This window comes from Macrotis lagotis, chromosome 3 (assembly GCF_037893015.1).
Source record: "Macrotis lagotis isolate mMagLag1 chromosome 3, bilby.v1.9.chrom.fasta, whole genome shotgun sequence".
Classification (NCBI taxonomy): domain Eukaryota; kingdom Metazoa; phylum Chordata; class Mammalia; order Peramelemorphia; family Peramelidae; genus Macrotis; species Macrotis lagotis.
The window spans coordinates 304723920-304744649 of record NC_133660.1 but is presented as its reverse complement, the minus strand read 5'-3'; the positions used below and the strand labels follow the sequence as shown (position 1 = coordinate 304744649).

The window sequence follows — 20730 nt, the reverse complement described above, 5'->3', positions numbered from 1 at the left end:
AAGAAAACGATTTTTAGCAACCAGCCTAGGGAAGTTTCCTCAATCCTAGTCTCAAAAAGTCATTATATTTTACATTACATTCAGATGTTTTGGATGTTTTCGTACTTCTGTGAAAAATGGAGAGGAGTAAAGAAGTGAGAAAAACATATATTTCTTCATGATTCATTCATTTGATACCTCCCTTTCAGAAAGCAATTGATTGATCGACTTAGTTCTTCCACATTTTATCCAGCTAAAAACCTTTCAGTCTCTATGCCTCTATAACTCTTCTGTGTGGATTTACATTATGAGGGAATGGATACTCAGTAGTTTTTCAATTAGTCAATGAACACAAAACCTCGAAATCTGCATATCAATGCTGATCAAAATAAAAGGACTGAGTGATGGGTAACAGAGAGAAAGAATGACTGAGGAATGTATCATCCAAGTGTGTCCATATTTAAAATAGAACACACAGAAATCAAAAATGGGATAGAAGGCATTAAACAAAACAAAAATGCTAACTAGGAGTACAATCACTTGCGTAGCTTTAATTTCAGGAGATATTTTTGTGGAGAGACTCTTACTATGAATATGATTTACATGCTTCTTATGTCTAAGTAGGATCGAGACCATATAGCCACTAGAAAAGATCATGAGAAACACAAACAAAGCATCATAAACATCTATTATTATTATAAATTTCAGCTGATTATTATGATTCACGTCTAGAGAGAAATAACCATAGTTGCAACCATATTTGCTAATTGTTTTGTTGTTGTCACCAACAGAATACATAACTAGAGTCACATCTAATAGTAGAAAGGAGAACCAGCAAAGAAGAATGCATAGGAAGAAGTCCTTTGGAGACCTTCTTTTGAACTTTGCCCATATGGAATTGTTGGGACAAATAGTTATGGCTTGGTAGGCACTCAAGAAGCTGGTGCTACACAAGGAGACACTCCGGGTTAGTATCTGCATGGATGTTATAATTCTAATCCCAATCACATCCAGGAGACATTTCACCTTCCAAAGCCTTGTTGTAGTAGATATTCCCCTAAAGAGAAGCATCATTGCATTGGAAAAGGCCAAAGTGATTATAATTAAATTTTTTATTCTTTTTCTTTGAGCATTGAATAAATGAATGCTATTGAGGAAGAGGAGGATACAATTCCCTAAGAATCCAATGACAGTTATTTGTAGGTAAACTACCCCCAGAATTTCATCAAAAGTTAGCATTCTTGTGAAGTCTTGTGGAGACGATTTGTTGGTAAAGTTTGTGTGAACTATAGAAAGTCACTTGACATAATGTTTATTAGATCTATAGACTTGACCTCCAATTTGAGGAGCAATAACATTTCTCAGACATTGAGTACTGACTTACTATTGAACCCCAAATTCTTTTCTTTGATGAAATTCTTTTTATCAGTCTATCTTTTCAAGACAGGAAGGCCTGAAGTGGAACAATAGACAGTGTGAAGACCATGTTGTCAGGAAGACCATTTTTCATATGTAGCATCAGACAATTACTCGCACTGTGAATCTGGATCCTCTGAAAACAATGTTTGCTTCAGGTTCTTCACCTAAAAATGAGTTGGAAAAGCAAATGATCAACTATTCCAACATCTTTATTAAGAAATCTACTAATTGAGGAAAAGAAGACTTTTGAGGCTTTTCTTCCTCAAAGTGACTTTAAGTCATGTCATCTTCCTTTATTTCTCGGTCCTTCATCATTGCAATAGCTAAATGCTTCTATTTTTCTTCCTCAGTCCTCTTTTTTCAACTAACTAATCTCTACTTTATCATGAATTTTTCTATCCTATGCTTATTTGTCCCTCAGTGCCTACTAAAACCTCCATTTTGCTCCTCTTCCCATGTTGCTGAAGAGTTATACTGGAAATTTTCCAGAATAAATTCTTTAGAAAATTGTGTAACTTATCTTGCTGGGAAGGCACATTGCAACAAGGTCAGAACATTGCTACATAACTCACTGACTGAATAGTTCAGGTCACTCATTGAAGGTTTCCACTAATAATAGGGCCCACCCTGATCAGCAGTGGGGTTAGGTTGGCTCAAGAGAAGAATGAAATGCACACACACACACACACACACACACACACGCATGCACACACACACACAGTTGGGGTGCTAACAGGATAACTAACAGAGCCATTTAGTCATAGTATCAGACAGATCTTTATAGCAGAAAATCACAAAAATATTATATGAGATAAAACAATGACATTTCTGAAATTTGTGCAGGATATAACCTAGCAGTCTGTAACTAGGTCAATAGGTCAAGAAGTGAGATCATGGATGATGCAGGTATGTTATCACATCAGAGTTACATGGAGAACCTTCAGCTCAAGAGTCACTTTAGCTTGGGCTTTCAGTTATAACTGACCTTTCACCCAAACTCACCTGAACTGTTCTGCAACACACTTCTCCTGTGTGACTCATTTCAAATCATTCCATCTACTATATATTTTGCCATTTTCCATTCTAAAGAAGAAATAGATGTTATTATAAATCCTTGACTCTATCTTCTGAAGAGTTATTCATAATATTCAGCTCTTAACTGCAAATTTCAGTCCTTCTATATATCTTCAGTCACTTTTTATGTACAGGCTCATTTCTTGCTATCTGCAAACATTTTCATGTCTTTTCTTTCCATATAACCCTTATTTGTTGCTACTAATCATTTTAGTTCACATTCTATATCTATTTTGAAAGCAATTTTATTTTTTAATTATAAGTAAAAAAAGTTTTCAGTATTCACCTTTATATAAGCTTTTGAGTTCCATATTTTTTATCTCCCTCCATTCCCTCCTTAGAAAATTATAGAATGAATTTCATTGATGTTTTTCTTCTCCTTCCCAGTAACCCCCTTCATAGTGCCATCCCAAATAAAACACCTTCTATTTAAAATAAGAAGGCTAAGTAAAAAGTCATCAAAGCTAAATGACTGAGAGGTACAACAGCACATTTATGAACCTTTTCTTTTCTTTTCTTTTCTTTTCTTTTCTTTTCTTTTCTCTTTTCTCTTTTCTTTTCCTTCTTTTCTTTCTTTTCTTTTCTTTTTTTCCTTTTTTTATTTAACATTTTGTTTTCCAATTATATACAATAGTAATATGTACCCATCATTCTTTGCAAGGCTCTGAATTCTATAATTTTTCCCCTCTTCCCTTCCTCCCCCTGAAGGCTTTCTGACAGTCTCTACATTGCTTCCATGCCATACATTGATGTAAATTGAATGTTATATGATTATCATAAGAATAAACATAAAGCCCTCTCCCCACAAGAAGATGAGAAACTTCAAGAAAAGAGAGAGAAAGAGAAAGAGAGAGAGAGAGAGAGTGAGAGAGAGAGAGAGAGAGAGAGAGAGGGAGAGAGAGAGAGAGGGAGAGAGAGAGAGAGAGAGAGAGAGAGAGAGAGAGAAATTGTATTTCAGTCTGTGTTCAGATTTCAATGGCTCTGTCTCTGGGGTGATTTTCTTTCTATATCATAAGTCCACCAGAGATGTTGCTTTAATATTTTCCCCACAGTTACTATTACTAGCTGTATCTCCATTCTCCCCGCTCTCATTTCTTATTCTCTCTCTCCTTTCATTCTGACCCTTTCCAAAAGTGTGTTGAATCTGAGTATCCTCTCCCTCGATCTTCCCTCTCTACTATCACCTATTCTCCCCCCTTCCCTTCCTCCATTGTCCCCAGCCTGTCACTTTCTTCCCATCCTTCTCCAGGGCAAGGCAAGACAGATTTCCTCACCCTATTAAGTGTGTATGCCATTTCTTCCCTGAGCCATTTCTGATGAGAATGTAGGCTCACTAATCCCCCCTCACCTTCTCCCCTCTACTCCATTGTAAAAACTTTTTCTTGGCTCTTATGTGACATTTCTCAGCTTCTTCATCATCTCCTTTTCCTTCTTCCCAGTACTTTCCCCCATCACCCATTGACTCCATTCCTTTACCACATCATACCATTATATTCTGCTCCTTCCTATGTCGTATCTATTTATATATGCTCCTTCTAACAGCTTTCATAAATGAGAATGTTCATATGAGTTATCAGTATTTTCTTCCCCTTGCAGGAATATAAACAGTTCAACACCAACAAGTTCTTCATAGTTAGTCCCTTTCTTCCACTCCCTCTATGGTTCATTTGAGGCCTATACTTGGAGATCAAACTTTCTGTTCAGCTCTGGTTTGTCTCAATAGAAGTTCAAAAGTCCCCTGTTTCATTGAAATTCCATCTTTTCCCCTGAAAGAGGCTGTTCAGTTTTGCTTGGTAGTTGATTCTCAGTTGTAAACCAAGATATTTGCCTTCCAGAATATCATGTTCCAATCCCTACAAGCCCTTAATATAGATGCTGCTAGATCCTGTGTAATCCTGACTATGGAGCCTCAGTAGCTGAATTGCTTGCTTCTGGCAGCTTTTAGAATTTTCTCTTTGATTTGGGAGTTTTGGAATTTGGCTACGCTATTCCTGGAAGTTTTTCTTTTGGGATTTCCTTCAAGGGTTGACCAGTAAATTCTCTCAATTTCTATTTTTACCCTCAGCTTCTAGGATCTCAGGGAAATTTTACTTTGTTATGTCTTGGAAAATGAAGTCTAGGCTCTTCTCCTGGTTGTGGCTTTCAGATAGCCTAATAATTTTTAAATTACTTCTTCTGGATCTGTGTTTAAGGTCGATTGTTTTTCCAATGAAATAGTTCACATTTTCTTCTACTTTTTGGCTTTTTTGGAAGAGTTTTATTTCTTCCTGATTTCTTGCAAAGTCATCAGCTTGCTTTAGTTCCATTTTGCATTTGAAGGAGTTATTTTCTTCAGAGAATTTTTTATCTCCTTTTCTAGCTGACCAGTTCTGTTTTTTAAGGCATTCTTTTCCTCATTTGCCTTTTGTATTGCTTTTTTCCATTATCCCTACATTGGTTTTTAACCTATTATTTTCTTCAATATTTTTTTGTATATAATTCACCAAGCTTTTGATTTGGTATTCATCATTTTTCTGCATTGCTCTCATTTCTCCTCCCAATTTTTCCTCCATCTCCCTTAATTGCTTTTCAAAGTCTTTTTTGAGCTTATCGATAGTCTGAGCCCATTTTCCATTCCTCTTGGAGGTGTTAGATATGGAAGCTTCAATTTTGTCATCATCTGAGGATATGTTTTATTCTTCCATGGGACTGAAGTAATTTTCTATGGTCAGATTCTTCTTTTTCTCTTGTTTACTCATTTCCTCATTCCAAGACCAATTTACAGCACTCCCAAGGCTTTGGAGGTTTTTTTTTGGGGGGGACACCCCACTGGGAGCTTTATTCCTCCAAGTTCTTATGCTCTCTAGCCTGTGCTTTGATATGTAGATGACCAGCACTACACTCTATCCTGGGCTATAAGGAGACATCCAGCTTGGTTATTTAGTATGGAAGCCCAAACTGCAATATCTGAGTGTAGGCAAACAGTAGAGTATTACCCCAGGGAGAGCAAAGAAATCTCTGTAGACTTCCCTTACCATCTCTGGAGGTGCAGGCTGCTTTCTCCCAATTCTCGCTGCAGATTCTGCTGCCTTCCCTCACTCCACTTTCATTATGGTGGAGCAGAGTTCTCTCACTGCCTCTTTAAGCTGTTGCTCGTGATCTCCGGGCTGTGCTGGGCTGCATTGGGCTGGGCTGCACCAAGAATTTTTTTCCCAAACCCCTGGTCTTGGTGAAACATCTTTCCTGTGGAACTTCTAAGTTATCTTGGACCGTGAAAATGTATCAGTCAGCCTTTCTGTGGTTTCCGCCCCTCTAACTTTTGGCTAGAACCATCCTTTTTTTCTTTGGGGTTTGGGAGGGTCAGAGTTCCCAGGAAATATGGCCTTCATGCTGTCATTTTGGCTATGCCTCCCCCCCTTTTATTTTCTTCAAAAGATTAACACTTTCTTCTTTTAGTTGTATGATTTTAACTTTCTCTGAGAATAGATCTATATCATACTCTCACTCACTAACATTATTTTAATTCCCCTTTCTTGCTTCCCTTCATCTTGAAATACTTGACATTATCACCTCTTCTACAATCTTATACAAAAAATTTCTCCTCTTCACCAATGAAGGCCCTTCTAAATGCATGCTTAATCTATTTCCCAGTTCTCCCCTTCAACCTCTTGTCTTCTATCAGTTTTCGTCCTTTCAGTCAAATTTAAGACAAAAAAACCAGTCTACTTACATAGCAATTTCCTCTTCGAAATTTATTTTTAGGTTTTTGCAAGGCAATTGGGGTTAAGTGGATTGCCCAGCGCCCCATAACTAGGTAATTATTAAGTGTCAGAAACCAGATTTGAACCCAGGTACTCCTGACTACAAGGTCGGTGCTTTATCCACTATGCCACCTCGTTGCCCTGCCTCTTTGAAATTTATCTTTTGATATCATATAATTGAAGCTATTCCCTTCAAAGTTACAGATAACTGCTTAAATTCCCATTCTTTTGAGCTCCTCATTCAGTGCTCTTCATTTTAAAATCCACTCCTCTCCTTTCCCTCTGTATCTGTATGTCTCTCTTTCACTGTTTTTTCCTTTTTCGACTCTGTCCTTTTTATTAGTTCTTGCATTTATACATAAATAGTGAAAGGATAAAAGCTTTATATATATATATGTATATATATATATATATATATATATATATATATATATATGTAAAAAATTGGTGTCTAATGTTTAGGGAGAAATGTTACACATACAAAAGAACATGGATTGTTCTTTGAGTAGCCATCAAAGAATTTATGATCGGGAGGCTATCAAAAACATTCAAGTTATGCACAAGTATCAGAAAGAATATTATGAGAATCATTATAATCATCAGTCGTTAAGGAGAATCATTGATAATAAATGAAAAGCATTTTGAACTTATTCTGAAATTTAATTTCACTATATTCATGGAATTGATTGAAAAACCAGAAAGGTACATATTAGAGTTTTCTTTGGAATATCAGCATTCTAATGTACTGTTAATTATATTAACAAATGGTCCCTATTATACTATAAAACTAATTCTAATTTTACTAAAAACCACCAGCATTTACTTAAGCTTAGACGTAATGGTATAGGAAATAGATTAAGTGGAGGAAGAAAAAAAGATCTAAATACATTACAGAGGACTGTTAGATCTATATCCAGATGAAGTCTAAGAAAGATAAGAAAGAACTTATTCATAAAGGTATTCGTAATTTTTTCCAAACTCTTCTAGGAAGCATTTCACAAATGTCCCAAAAGCCCTCATGTAGTAAGGATTCCACTAAATGATGCAATGTTCCTCTGAAAAAAGGACAAATTGATGATAGTTAACTTTATTTTTCTTTGACTAAACATTAAATAAGAATTGTATAATATGAGAAAGAAATGCATTCCTAGAATTCAAACTCCAGTCAGGTAATAGGATACTATCTACAGAATATCATTCTCAGATGCCATTCTATAACTGTTTTGGGAAGATGATTTGCTATCAGATTCAGTATGAACCATGGTAAAAAAAAATGCATGAAGGTTGAATAGTTAATGGTTTCTCATTGTGTGGATCAATAACATGTCAATAAGTGAGAGAGCATTGGCTTACCATCAGAGCAAGCATATTCTACTTTGTAAACTTTCATTACAGGCTTATCCCTAAAATAATTGTATTTTATTTCACTAAACCTATGTTCAGAATATTTTCATTGTCACCAGGGCATTATCTTCCTCTCCATTTATGGGAAAATTCTTCCAATCATAAACACTGAGACTAAGATAATAGAAATGTTTATTATGGGAATGTATCATTTTTTTTCTATTTTATGACACTGAGGTTCTCTATAGTTCTCTATAGTATAGTACAGTATACACACACACACACACACACATACAGACACACAAAAAAACTCCCCTTGACATCAAGGACTATGTTTTTCTTGACTTTAATTCGCTCTGTCAGGGTTATCATCTTTTTATCATGATCTCCTGGCTCTCCTTGCTTCCTCAATTTTAGCCAGTCTCATATTCTGGATGAATTCTTTCCAAATTATTCACAAGCTAAATAATTTCTTCATGATATTATGTACTAGTCATACTTTTCCTGTTAAATATCCCATTAGACTTACAACTTCTTGAGACCATGTATTACTTTTTGTCATTCTTTGTCTCCCCAGACTTATACAAAAAATTTCTCACTTAGCAAAGTGACAGGTATATACGTATTTGACACCTTTACTTTTAGACTGACTCATTCAGTAAGCATCCAATAAATTCTTGTGCTAGGCTCTGAGGATTAAAGACACTGCATTTCTATCTATCTCTATCTCTGTTATTAAGAGTTACTTACCAGTCTGATTTCCTTCAGGAAAACACAAAGTAAAGCAAAAGCTATTGGTCATTGAAAGACCATAGGTAGGCAAGGCCCTGCATGTGTATCCTACAGGGCAGGACCAGGGTTGCACTTATGATTGCACCTTTTATCAGAGCTATAATTATTTTATCATCTTTAGAGAATGACATTGTTTCCCTAGGGTATCTGGGACTTCTCTTAAGAGAAAGTTAACTTTTGCCCCAGGTGTTTTTGCCTTTATGTAAAGAAAATTGATTATTTTGAAATCTCTAGTGCAGCAGGTGAGAAAAGAAAAAATAAAACAAAAAATTTTCTTGTCAGGATGAAAGTAGAGAAGAAAGGAGGGCATGTCAAATGACTGTCAGGGAAAGGTAATAAAGATAAATAGACTAGTGGATTGGGCTCTTAACTAAGGTGCTCCCTTGGTGATATAACTCATATCTTTTGTCCAAATGATACAATTGAGTCTGCTTGTTAAAAAAAATAAAAACTTCTCTTCTTACTATAAGAAGTTCCTATTTCACTTACAACAGTGACTCTTCAAATCCTTTTATTCCTTTTCAGGGAGTAAACCTGTGTCCTAACTTTCATTGCTGACTGAGGCCATTGCTGAATATTTTTCTGAAAAATAACTTTTGTTTGACAAAAGCACTTTTCTTCTCCCCTATTTCTCTTCTTAAATATTTCAGACAACTTCCTACAGTATCTTTCCTTTTTAAAATTTTTAAAAATATTTTATTTATTTTGAGTTTTACAATTTTTCCCCTAATCTTACTTCCCTCTCCCCACACCCCCAAAAGGCAATTTGTCAGTCTTTTCACTGTTTCCATGGTATAAATTGATCCAAATAGAATGTGATGAGAGAGAGAAATCATATCCCCAAGGAAGAAATATAAAGTACAAGAGATAGCAAGATCAGACAATAAGATATCAGCATTTTTCCTAAATTAAAGGTAATAGTCCTTGGTCTTTCTTCAAACTCCACAGTGGTTTCTCTGGATACAGATGGTATTCTTCATTGCAGACAGCTCCAAATTTTCCCTGATTGTTGCACTGATGGATTGAACGAGTCCATTGAGTAGAGTATCTGGTTGGCAAATTTATTCAGAAGATTAAATTAGTAGAATTGCAGAGCAAGTTCTATGTAGTCAAGGAAGATCAGAGAAGACCAGCACATGTGTTTTTTGACTTGGTATATGGAGAACAAAACTTCAAAGAGAGAAGTAAAAAGAAGCTGCAAAAGAAAGTAATTAATGTCAGATAAGTCTATGAATGTTCCCAATCGTAGCTGAGAAGAGTCATTCCTTAAGGTATAATTCAGATGATTTAGATCTTTTCATCCAACTGTCAAATATGGAGAGGAGATTAGAGTTGAGAAATCAAACATATCTTCATGATTCATTGATCTTGTATCTCCATTTCACAAATCTGTAGGATGATTGACTTAAAAATTCTTCAATGCCCCATCCAACTGAAAACAATTCATTATTTATGTCTCTATAGGTCTTTGTGGCTCTGTATTATGGAAAATGGAGACTCAGTAGGTTTTCAATTTATCAATGAGCACTTGTCCTGGGGATCTGTTTATCAATGCAGATGAGAATTAAAGAACTAACTGTTGGATACCACAGAGACAGCAGGGTTGAGGAATGGATCATCCAAGTATATGTGTATTTGAAGTAAAACATACATAGATCAAAAATGGGACTGAATATATTAAACAAAACAAAGATGCACACTATGAGCATGATAGCTTGGGTAGCTCTGGTTTCAGGGGATATTTTTGTGGAAAGGCTATTTCTATGAATATGATTTACATGCTTCTTGTGTTGATATAAGATTGAGACCATATAGACACTAGAAAAGATCATGAGAAACATAAATAAAATATTATGAACATCTATTATGATTACAAATTCCTCATGTTTCTTATTAAACACATCTAGAAGTCTATACCCAGCATTGCAACCAAATTTACTATCTGTTATGTTGTTTGTACCAGCATAGTACATAAAGAGAATTATATTGAATAGTAAACTGAAGAGCCAAAGACAAAGAAAAAAGAGAAGGATGTCCTTTCGTGCTCTCATTTTGAATTGGGCCCATATGGAGTTGCTTGGACTAATAGTGATGGCCTGGAAGACACTTAAGAGGCAGGTGCTACATAAGGAGAGGGTCCGGGTTAGTATCTGCATGTATGTTATGATTTTAATCCCAGTTTTGTCTAGGCTACATTTCACTCTCCAAAGTCTTGTTGTGGTAGGTATTCCCCTAAAAACAAGCACCATGACATTGGAAAAGGCCAAATTGAGGATAATTAGGTTTTTAGGTCTTGTTCTATGAGCAATGAGAAATTGAATGCTGCTTAGCAGGAGGAGGATAAAATTCCCTAAGAATCCAGCTACAGTTAGTAGCAGGTATACTATCCCCAGAATTTCATCAAAAGTTAACATTCTTTAGGTCTCTTGTGAAGGTGATTTGCTGTCGAATTCTGTGACATCTATGAAAAAACACATGACATTATTTATGTTACATGTTTAGATTAACCCATGGAAATACCATGACCTTCTGATCTTCCATCTTAGGAGCAATAGATTTGAGCATGAATAGTAACTTACTATTGACCTCAAAAATTCCCTTCTTATAGAAAAAGCTTTTATCATTTCATTTTTCCATAGACTGAAGACCCTTGGGGGTACAATGGACAGGGTGCTGGCTTTGTTGTCAGGAAAAAACTGTGTTTAAAATCAGCATCAGATGCGTACTAGCTGTGTGATGCTGGGTTCCTTGGTGAACCATGCTTATCTCAGCGTCCTCTTCTATAAGATGAGTCACAGAATAAAGTGGTGAGCCATTCCTTTTATTTGCCGAGAAAATCTCTCGTGGGTTCACAAGGAATTAGATGTGACTAATTGAGAAAACAAAAACAAGATTTCTCAGCCTATCCTTTTGCGCAATAACCTTCATCCTTCCATATTCCTTTTGTTTCTCTGTTCTTTAGGATTGCAGTGTAGCTACTTTCTTTTTTATCTCATATGTCAATCCCATTTTTCAACTGACTCTACTTCATCAACAACTTTTGTATTCCTTTATCATTTTTCCCACAATAACCGTAAAATCTCAAGTTATTGCTTCTTTTCATGCGTGTCTGAAGAGGCATGCAAAAAATCAAGAACTTTTCCTGACTCAATTCATTGCAAAATTGTGTCATTGCACCTCAGTTGGACTCTACATTGCAACAATGCCATTTTTTTTTAGTTTTTTGGTTGGCAATGGGCTTAAGTGGCTTGCCCAATGCCACACAGCTAGGTTATTATTAAGTGTCTGAGGCGGCATTTGAACTCAGGTACTCCTGACTCCAGGGCCGGTTCTCTATTCACTGCGCCACGTAGCTGCCCAACAATGTCAATTTGTACACCTCACTTCCTTCATCTGGCAAATCACTCTTTCAAGTTACAATAAGGAACTTTCACACCTTTTCTCATGTGTCTCATAGCACCAAATTTATCCAACTTTTCATGTGAGGACCTTGTTCATAACTCACTGAATTATTGAAATGATCCATGGAAAGTTTCCATTTCTCCCTGTCTACTCATTTTATATCATTCCTGTACCTTTCATACATTTTTTTTTCATTTTTCATGCTAAATGAAGAAAATACCATATCAGAAATTCTGACCCTCTTTCCTCCATTCTTATTCATAATCTCCAGCTTTTATGTGACAGTCCTCACCTTTTAAATTTTTTTCTTTTATTTTTATCTTCCTTTTTATCTACTGGTTCATTTCTTGCTGTCTGTAAACATTCTCATGTCTTTCTCTTCCATTTAACATCCTTTCTTGATAGTACTATGCTCAAAAGCTATCACTTTCTATCATTTTGCAAAAATATTAAATGAATTTTATTGATCTTTGCTTCTCAGCAGAAAAATTCTTCCAGTATATGGCTCCTCCCCCTGCCTAGAACCTTTCAAAAGCAGAAATAAAATTTTTAAGTTAAAAAATGAAGAGAAAAATAAACTAAATAATGAAAGTCAAGAGAAAAAGTTATCAAAATTAATTGATACATTAAAAAGTTTAATAAATATAACAGCATATTCATAAATCTTCAATGTATGCAATAGATTGGGGTCTTTTTCATTCAACTTGAATTGAATATGACTTTTTAAACTTTTTAAAACTTTTTTGTGTATATGTATGTATATATATATATCATATATCATATTATAATATCCTTATATATGTGAATAAATAAAGGGCTAAATTTAGGTATGTACATATATTACATATGTTATATGATGATGATGATGATATTTGTCCTTCATTCTTTTTTTTTATTTTTTTTAGGTTTTTGCAAGGCAAATGGAGTTAAGTGGCTTTCCCAAGGCCATACAGCTAGGTAATTATTACATGTTTGTGAGACTGGATTGGAATGCAGGTACTCCTGACTCCAGGGCCTGTGCTTTATCCACTGCACCACCTACCTTTCCCTTTGTCCTTCATTCTTAACGAAGAATGAGGCATTACGGGAAGTGATGCCGTGAGAAATACGTGCATTGGATGTGAGTCAGGGGGTGCTGTGCTAAGTCACCAGCCCCACTTTCTCCTCCAGAGTAATCTGGGTCTAGTGACTACATATGAATCAGCATGAATGGACAGGGTCTTGGATGTGAGTGACTTGCTCAAGGTCACACAGCTAATAATTGGCGAGAATCTGAGGCTGGATTCAAATTCCCTTTCCTTCTGACCCCAAAATCACTGTGCCACCCAGTTGCTTGTTATGTAATATTTATCAAGAACAATGAACTGAAGGTGATTAACTTATAAATATAAGTATAATAATCACCTTTGGTTCATTGTTCTTAGACTCACAGAACATGCTAATAATTGTTTCTAATTGCACCATGATAATAGTTTATTCTTTACTTCCTGAACCCCAAAGCAAAAAAAAAAAAAACAAACTGTGTCATTTCCAACACCCAAGAATTCAGTGTACTGCAAATGGATTAAAAAGTCAAACATTAAAATAATGATTTTTTTTAAAGTTAGAAGAAAGTGGAATTATCCTGGTTGTGTATGTGAGGTGACTTTTGATTGTTTTCTAATTAGTAAATGGTGGAGTCATTAGAAAAAAGAGATTTGAACATCTATATTAACTAGTATCATCAAAAACAAATATATAGTATAATTGCAATGTCAGATCACTTCCTTAGTGGACTTTCCACAATGGCTTTAGAAGCATCAAGATGCCTCTAAAGGGTATAGAGTTCTGAACTTGAAATCATGAAAATCGCAATTCAAATTCCAGTTATAGTCATTTATAGTCTGGGTATGTCATTTATCATCTGCCTGCGTCAGATAATAATTTGTAAAATGGGAATAATAATAGCACGATTTTCAAAGGTATTGTGATAAGAAAATGAGTTATTTTAAGCATTTTTTGAAACTTGACATGCTGTATAAATGTTTTATTTTATTACTCTTATTAATTTACTACTACTCTTCTTTGTCCATTATAACATGTCAAAATTATTTATTTTGTAAGCCTTCATTTAGTCAAAACAAAAATTCAAAAACACTTACCATTGGATTCACCATTTCTTTAATTATGTAGAGGGCATTATTTTTGCAAAGCAGAAGCATCCAATGAAATAAGATTTTTAAACATTGGCAAGAGAACCATTGAAGTATATAGGGCATTCTCTCTGTCATAAGTTTGTCTTCTCTTTGTTTTTTTAAGATTTTTTTTGCAAGGCAAACGGGGTTAAGTGGCTTGCCCAAGGCCACACAGCTAGGTAATTATTAAGTGACTGAGACAGGTTTTGGACCCAGGTACTCCTGACTCCAGGGTGGGTGCTTTATCCACTACGCCACCTAGCCACTCCAAGTTTGTCTTTTCTAAATGAAGATTGTGAAGTTGTATGAAATTAAATTGATATTCAATATGTGGCAAATTCATGTTACACTAAGGTGGACCCCTTGTTCTCCTGGAATGAGATTCCAAGACAACTGCATGGTAAATGGTCTTTTAATTTTTGACACTTTCGTCTTAATAGTTTTGTGTTAGTTTTTTAATTGAGGACTCATTTAATTATATCATACTTTTGCTCCTTATATTGGTTCCCATTTCTTCCTTCTTTTTATCTCAAAAGCCTTGATATTATCCCTAATGCTCTGCTTTTTTTCCCAGTCTTAGGCAAATAAGTGATTTTTCTGTTTACCAAGGTCTGTCCTAAATATATGCTTGATCTAGTCCCCACAGCTGTTTCTCTGATCATTTCTCTGATTTTCATCAAACTTAGGGCAAAAGGTAGTATATTTCATTAACAACTATTTCATCATCTTCCCATCCCTTCGAAATACAACTTTTGATATTGCTAAATAGAAAAATTTTCCTTCAGAGTCACAGGGTACCCCTTAAATTTCCAATCTGTTGCTCTCTTCATTCAATTTCTGGAATTTCACTTGACCCTTTTCTCCTCCTCCTCCTCCTGTCTCTCTCTCTTTTTATTTCTCTTACTGTCTCTTTATATCTCCTTTTCTCTCTGCTGTCCTCTTTTTTGGTTCTTGTCTTTATACTTTGCTGAAGAAAGAAGATTATCTTTATGGTTATTATATTATAAATTTCTTGAATCTAAAGCATAGAGAGAAATGATACATATATTCAAGAATAGTATTTGTTCAAGTTTTCCATAACATAAAAAAGAATATTATAAGAATCAATAGTATCAGCAGTCATCAAAATCATCAATAGCAAGAGAAATATCTTCTGAACTTACTGTAAAATTTTGTGTCACCCGTCTTTGACTGACAATGATTATAAAAGATAAAAATAGTGCATGTTAAGCAGTTATGGAAAGATCAGTATATTAATAGTCTTCCTACTAAGTTAGCAAATTGCCCAAACCATTCAGCCAAATTAGTTATAACTATACTAAACATATCTCTTAAATCAATTAATCCTTGGACCTACTGGTGAAAAAAAATAGATCCGATGAAGGAAGAAAAAGTGCTAAATATATCACAGATGACTGCCAGATCTGTCAAAAAGAAAACTAAAAAAAAGGATGAAAAGGACCTTATATAGTAAATATTCATAGCACCTTTTCTTTTCAAGATCACCTAGGAAACCTTTCACACATACCCCTAAAACCTTGGTTAAGTAGAAATTCCAGTAAAAAGATTCAGTGTAGCATTGGAAAAGGCCAAAATGATCATTAAAGTCATTGGTCTTGGTCTTTGATCAAACATGAAATAAAAGTTGTATAGGAAGAGGATACAATTACCTTGATTCCCAATTCCAGTCATTTGACAGCATGCTATCTCCTGCATTTCATACTCAAAAATCATTTCTTATGAGTACTGGGAAGATGATTTGTTGCCAAATCCAATATAGTATTAGGAAACATATAGAGAATTATGATTGTTGATAATTAATTACATTTCTTATTCATTTCACCCATTCCTATCAAGAAGGGAAATGGATTGTTATATAGGCAATTTGCCCAAGATCATGGCCTCTGGATAGAAACTGCCTTTCTTCTGAATCCTTTATGTCCCTATTCTGGTCTTAATGCCAGACACCCATTGACACGGCCACCTCCCGAACAGGAAAAGTCATCACACATAGTAGGAAGTAGTGGACCATAATATGTTTTAAGGGAAGAATCTGAATAGGGCACAGGACCTGGACTCAGGAGGATCTGAGTTCAAATTTGACCAAGGACACTTAATATATGCCTAACTGTGTGACCTTCAGCAAGTCACTTAATCCTATTGCCTTAAATAAATAACATTAAAAAAAGGGAAGAACCAGAACTTACATGTCTCTACCAGAAGTAGATTCTGTAATATCTGGCATCTTAAAAGTTCACATCTGAAGACTATTTCTTATGACTGACCAATAAGGTAAGGATGTCTGCTGAATAAGTAAAAATAGTTCAGAAAATCTGCGTTGAAAATCGTAGAATGTTTTTGAGAAACTGAATGATAGAACAAAGTATCACCATATTATTCTTATCATATAACAATGATTCAGAAGGTTCTGTTCCCATTTTTCCATCTCTGAACTCCATTGACACTCCCTCTATTTGAAGTCTCCTCAGCATCCCCCCACATCCCCACTGCCAATGCCTTGCTCTAAAGCTAGTCTCCCATTCCACAATGCTCTCTGGAAGGTTTATTCTTCAGGTAACAGTTATTTTTATCTTAAATCTTTTTGATTCCCACTTCCAAAGAGTATTTCTATATATCCTTTCCAGAACTGTTTGCACTTTCAAACATTCCTATTGACTCACTAGTTATATCATAATTCTCATGGATCCATGATTGTTGCTTCTGTGAAAGAGAGACTTCTTTTATTTTATATTTCTGATTAAATATTGGTTTCTCAACCTCCAATTGAGGATTATAAGTCTGAATTTGAATTATCCAGGTTCCCCTCTAATTACTTCTACAAACTGACTTTCCTAGTTGTGTAAACAAGAAAGCAGGAAACTGGTCTGCTTTTCTCAATAAAAGACCTAATAAGTTCCTATGCTCATGATATTTGGAAAGGGAAAAATCTAAAGTTTCATATGTCTATAACAGATCTGATCACAACATAAAATATCAAGTTAGGAGATAGTAGTCCTACAGACAATTGGATCTTTGTCATTTGACACAGAACAAACCTTATAGATTTGGAAAAGGATCATAAATTTATCAGTGAAAATTTTATGTTTTAATGTGTAACCTGCTTGGTAGCTCACCAAAATTTTATGACTTTTTTTTGTATGATTACTTTCCCCTCATTAAGGTCTTGACAGATACCTTTAATGATATCTTCCTCCAAAAATCTTTTAGTAGATTTTAGAGACTAATACTTCATGTATAACCTTTTATTTCATGTTTAGCCCAAAATAATTAAGACAGACACTTCTAACCTCTCCCTCCTTCCCCATCTTTAAGTAATTACTAGTTCTGTTCGTTAATCCATAACCAGTGTGTTGGTTTTTATCGGATAAACAACATTTTACTTTTCTCAGTGAGAACTTTGCTTTATTTACAGTCATTCTCTTCTTGCCTGCATCATCTTCATCCACATGTTCACCCCTTTAATGAACTTATTCACCTAAAATCCCTCACTTTCATGTCTTATGACAGATCTTGTTATAAAACAGTCATTAATTATTTCCATCAACCTCTGCCTGTGTTAGTACTCATTCTTATCTCAATGATTTTTGGAGAAAATCAAACTATTCTGACTGAATCTACTATAAAATTATTTTTCACATTGTCAACTGAATCCTTAATGTGGGAAAACAATTGTTTTATACATTGCTAATTGGCTTTCTATCCACTCATCAATACCAAATAATTTTTCCAAATATTTTTATCATTTTTCAAACTTCCCATGACTCTCAATTACCCATATTCTCTTTTCAGAACCTCAAATCATGAATCAACAAAAATTGGATTAGCATTCTTTCCCATTTTATGCATCTCACCTGTCCTTAGGAAGACTTCTGATATGATTTCTTCTTTCACCCCTGCCTCCAAAATCAGGCTGCTTTGATTGTCATTTCCTTTACATGTAAAATGAAGACATTATTTCATATATTTTCCAGAAAATTCTTGCCTCTATAACCCTCAATTCTTTTCAATTACCATTTGTTTGTTTTTTCCCCTGCTGATAAGAATTTTACCTATACTTCTCCCATCTTCACAAAACTCTCATTTGACCCATTCATTTCTAATAGCTATCTTCCCCTATCTTCCTCATCATTTTTTTTGGCTAAACTCTTTGCAAAAGTCATCCAAAATAGGTGTTTGAATATTATTTCCACTTATTTTCTTAACTCTCAAAACCCTGAAATACTGAATTGTTGAATGCAACTGAAATGAATCTCTTCAAATTGACTTAAGATCTCTTAGTAGTCCATTCTGACAACCTTTCCATAGTCCTCATTCAATTGGCTTTACCTGTAGCTTTTGGAACTGTTAATTGCTATTTACTTGATCCTCTTTACTAATCAGCTATGTCCACACTGCCGGCCCTGCACCTCCATAGATGGGGACAGCATCACAATTATTGTTTTGTTTAGTTGGTGGTGAGGGTTGCATTATGTTCATGAATGGGTATTGATTTTTGCAATCCTGAGTGGTTTGTTATGTGATGAGGTTCAGAAGACCTAAAATGTTGGAAACTCCTGTTAAATTTTCTTGTCAATATTCTTGGTTCTCTTCCCACCTCACTTCTCCTTTTCGTTTTCCCAGTTTCCTTTTCTGTGTCATTATTTTCTCTATACTATTTCATTTACTGAAATTGTTAGTTTTCCATTAATAGAAGAATTATCTCAATGTTGATTATAGAATCTATTTATGCAGATCCATGATTTATTTTGACCTTTCTTACACTTACAATACACTATTAGAATTTTCAAAATGAATGCCCCATAGATATCTTAAATTTATATGCAAAACTTAATCCATAATCTTTCAAAATACTTTATTACTCTTTAGGTTACAAATATCTTTATTGTCACTCAGGCTTTAAGTTTTTAAAATTATAATAAGATTTTTTAAAAGGTGTATTCCTGGTAAAAATAAAAAAAAGACCAATTTCTTTAGAGAGTACTCGGCCTTCATATCAGTCACTTTCCAACTTAGTGAGAAATAAAGACTTCTAGGGATCTTCCCCCCATGCTAAGATATCTTCTCCTCTTCTCATGTCCCTCCCCTGATGAGTCAGTGTCTGTCATCCTCTCCCTTTTTCTCTGTTTTAGCAGGAAATGGGGGAAATTGGATGCTTTTTTCCTTTCCAAGGAAACTTAAATAGGTGTTTGAACATTGTTTCCAAAAACTCACGATTTGGCACCACAGGACAGATTTTCCTGAAATTGTATTTGAAGGAGAAAAGGGTTATGTTTTACTCTTCCTAATTTTCTTGAAGTTCTGGTATGACAGTCTTGCAATTGGCACTGGGAATTTCATATCTCTCCCTTTCTCATTTTCTGCATTTCCATTCACTATTTTCAGCTGCCTTTTATATTTCTCTAGTTCTCATTGATTGTCAGGGTTCTATCTCTCTTTCTCTCTCTCTCCCTCTTACCCTTTTCTCAACTGCTGCTTGGCCAGCAAAAGACAAATACATTTCTTTGAATTGGTTGAATGTCGTTGTTTTTGTACATGTGTCTGAAGTCCCCTTCCCCTTTCTAGCAGGGAGAAGTGAGTCTCCCAAATGAGTGGTTGATTTTTGAGTGGCTATTTTAGCAACGTTTATTAAATATTTATTTTTCTACCATTTGAATTGACCGGCTGTGGCCTTCCTAGCTCCCTTTCTTATCTCTCTGTTTATCTTATATCATTTCACATGGGAAGATTTCTCTAAATGTAAAGAGCATAGTTTAGGTGCTATTTTGAAGCTCAATATTTATTTTAAGCAAATAGGACTCAAAATAATAAAAAAATAGGTTTAATTGAGTATTTTAAAAATTGCAAATTAAGGATTATTTTTTGTGAAATATTCTGTTGATTCAAAATATATATCGTGAACATTTAGAATTTGGATACAAATGATATATGAAACTTAAATACATTTTTAAAACTTGCATTTTAAATTTTAAAATAAAATAAAATACAGAAAGTAACAAAAGTTTTCTGTTGCTGGCTTGTGAATAGTTTAAAGGCCTAAAATATACTTAAAAGAATTTGATCATATTTTTATCTTTTAAAGGATATATAAGTTATAACAAAGAAAAAAGTAGTGTGATAGATAAGTTTAAATATTGTATTGCTGTTTGACTCTAAGAGTAAAATTGTTAATATTCATATGTGCTAAAACATTAAAGAAAGGTGTGGTTAGTTCCTCAATGACCATCACCTGTACATTAGAGGTAAGATCTAAGAGTATAAAATCTAAAGCATCTAACCTAATCTAATCTATTTTACTTTAACCCCATATTTTTTTAAGGATTTTGCAATTTTAGGTCTCACAGTATATATGACCTTGACTTTATAATTTCTCTATCCAACCCACCCCTATAACTATTCTCTGTTCAAATACTGTTAATTTTGTCTTCATCTCATCTTTTTTTCTATATCTTGGTGTAGGTCACAATCATCTAAAATGCAACGAAATGTCATAGACTTCTAGTTAGGTTTCCTCACGTAAATCTCTCTGTACTACAGTGCATCCTTCATTCATCTGTCACAGTTTTTCCTAAAATATTGGTTAAATTTTGTCAATTTTATATCAATTATAATTTTTCCCTATAACACTTAGAGTCAAGTATATAATTTATGATTTGGATTCAAAATCAATTATCACCTGGTCTCTTTCTTCATTTCCATTCTTTCATTCCCCACCATATAGATTGTAATCCAGGAAAATTCTTGTTCTTTGAAAAGAATGCTAAATTTCTGGGATTCATAGATTTTTT

At 34.5% G+C, this 20730-nt stretch overlaps 2 protein-coding genes across 2 annotated transcripts; both read right to left on the bottom strand.

Annotated features, from left to right (window-relative positions):
- Nucleotides 1–321: 321 nt before the first annotated feature.
- LOC141517104 (vomeronasal type-1 receptor 1-like) lies at nt 322–1218 on the bottom strand. The gene has a single exon (XM_074228021.1). It carries the CDS (start codon nt 1216–1218, stop codon nt 322–324), a length of 897 nt encoding a protein of 298 aa, XP_074084122.1.
- Nucleotides 1219–9865: 8647 nt separating this feature from the next.
- LOC141517103 (vomeronasal type-1 receptor 4-like) lies at nt 9866–10762 on the bottom strand. Its single transcript, XM_074228020.1, has one exon. The coding sequence runs from the start codon at nt 10760–10762 to the stop codon at nt 9866–9868; it is 897 nt and encodes a 298-aa protein (XP_074084121.1).
- Nucleotides 10763–20730: the final 9968 nt, after the last annotated feature.

What these genes read in the sequence shown, in the direction of transcription:
- LOC141517104 (XM_074228021.1), bottom strand. Translation starts at nt 1,218, where the DNA reads ATGCTAACTTTTGATGAAATTCTGGGGGTAGTTTACCTACAAATAACT.
- LOC141517103 (XM_074228020.1), bottom strand. Translation starts at nt 10,762, where the DNA reads ATGTTAACTTTTGATGAAATTCTGGGGATAGTATACCTGCTACTAACT.